Source organism: Austrofundulus limnaeus, unplaced genomic scaffold (assembly GCF_001266775.1).
Source record: "Austrofundulus limnaeus strain Quisiro unplaced genomic scaffold, Austrofundulus_limnaeus-1.0 Scaffold937, whole genome shotgun sequence".
NCBI lineage: Eukaryota > Metazoa > Chordata > Actinopteri > Cyprinodontiformes > Rivulidae > Austrofundulus > Austrofundulus limnaeus.
In genome coordinates this window covers 82,912-84,412 of record NW_013953339.1, presented here as the reverse complement: position 1 = coordinate 84,412, position 1,501 = coordinate 82,912, and the positions used below count along the sequence as shown (strand labels likewise).

The following is a 1,501-nucleotide window of genomic DNA, read 5'->3' as shown; positions in this document are numbered from 1 at the left end:
ATGTTGGGTATGACCGTGTTCCCTCTCTTCACGTAAGAAGCTCTGAAGCCATCCACTGACAGGATGATGAGAGGAGGACGCACAAACCTGCACACAGAACACAGAACAGAAGATTAAAACCTGAGTCAGACTGGTTTAATCTCCTCTTCTTCTTCTTCTTTACCCTGCAGGACATTCAGCCGTCCTGATCTCCTCACACTCGTCCTGCAGCCATGAGGAGTCTCCTGAGAACAGAGCAGAGAGACAGATGATTAAATGTTCTGCTTCCTGTTCAGTCCAACAGTCAGAATCTGTAAAACTTATACTTTTGTCTGAGTTGTATGTAACAGCATCTTTATTTTTAATTAAACGCAGAACTTTTGATGAGAATAAAACATTTAGCATTACAGCAGCTGAATAAAGGTTATTTTTTTAAACCAGTTCTTGACTTATTGCTCACATTCAGTCTGACCATAAAAATTAATACGTGTAAAGATAAAAAGTGGCAAGAGTAGTTTATCAGATTTTACAGAAATACTGCTAATAATTTTTTTTATAATGCAATAACACAGAAACTATTAAAATAAAAACTTTAAGACAGATTTATAGATTATTTGATCRTCTTCTGTTGAGAATTGATGAAGTTGTGGTCAAAATGTGATGTATTAGTGCTTCAAGTGTGTGTTGTCAATGATACTTTGCTACTAYCACAMCTCATTTTAGCTCATTATKTGYAAAACTGACTTATAGTAATGTTTGTATTGGCTGTGGGGTCGACTCTAAAAGTTAAGCAAGGATTAGTTTCTAAARGTTTGACTAAAATCTGTCCAGTGGTTCATGAGATATTTTGYTGATGCTACAGACAATCGTAGAATAACTGATAAAACAAAAAGAAACACTAAATCTGTGTGAACGTTTACTTTCTAAGTACTTTGACTCATCGTCAGCTCAAACAGGAAGTGGACAAATGCAAGTGAAGCTGAGACAATAAAAGCACAAGTTTCTGAACATTTAAACTAAATAAAAGTGATCAAACCTTTGCAGAGCGTTCTGTAGTTGGTGCAGCAGTCTCCTCGGCTCAGACAGTCATCAGAACAGTGACAGGCGTGCTGCTCGCTCCGACTCTCCCCACAGCGATCCTTGCTGCACTCATAACCCCCATCTGCATGCAGGAACAGCAYGGCACAGCTTTATAAGGATGTGAGTAAATATATCATGACTCTCAGGCACAGAAGAGATTCAAAGACGAGGTGGAGGTGAGCCGAAGACCAACAACACTGGAAGAGTCAAGTAATAAATCTCAAATTACAGATCAGTTGCTGTTAAAAACTGTGACCCAAGAAGATGAATAAAAAACATTTTTTATATAAATCTGGTCCAGATTTAGAGGGTGAGGTTCAGCCTCAAGTGGAGGAGTTTTAAGCCTCAGGGTGTTTTGTTCATGAGTAAAGGATGGATGGATGGATGGATGGATGGATGGATGGATGGATGGATGGATGGATGGATGGATGGATGGATGGAT

General features: G+C 38.8%; 1 protein-coding gene across 1 annotated transcript in view; it reads right to left on the bottom strand.

Moving 5' to 3' along the window:
• The window catches only part of enpp2 (ectonucleotide pyrophosphatase/phosphodiesterase 2), a gene marked incomplete in the record, with an annotated part of 22,854 nt that overhangs the window by 15,989 nt on the left and 5,364 nt on the right, over positions 1-1,501 (bottom strand). Inside the window, 3 exon segments of the mRNA XM_014029661.1 lie at positions 1-87; positions 164-224; positions 1,016-1,141. Coding sequence (XP_013885115.1) covers positions 1-87; positions 164-224; positions 1,016-1,141 — 274 coding nt within the window.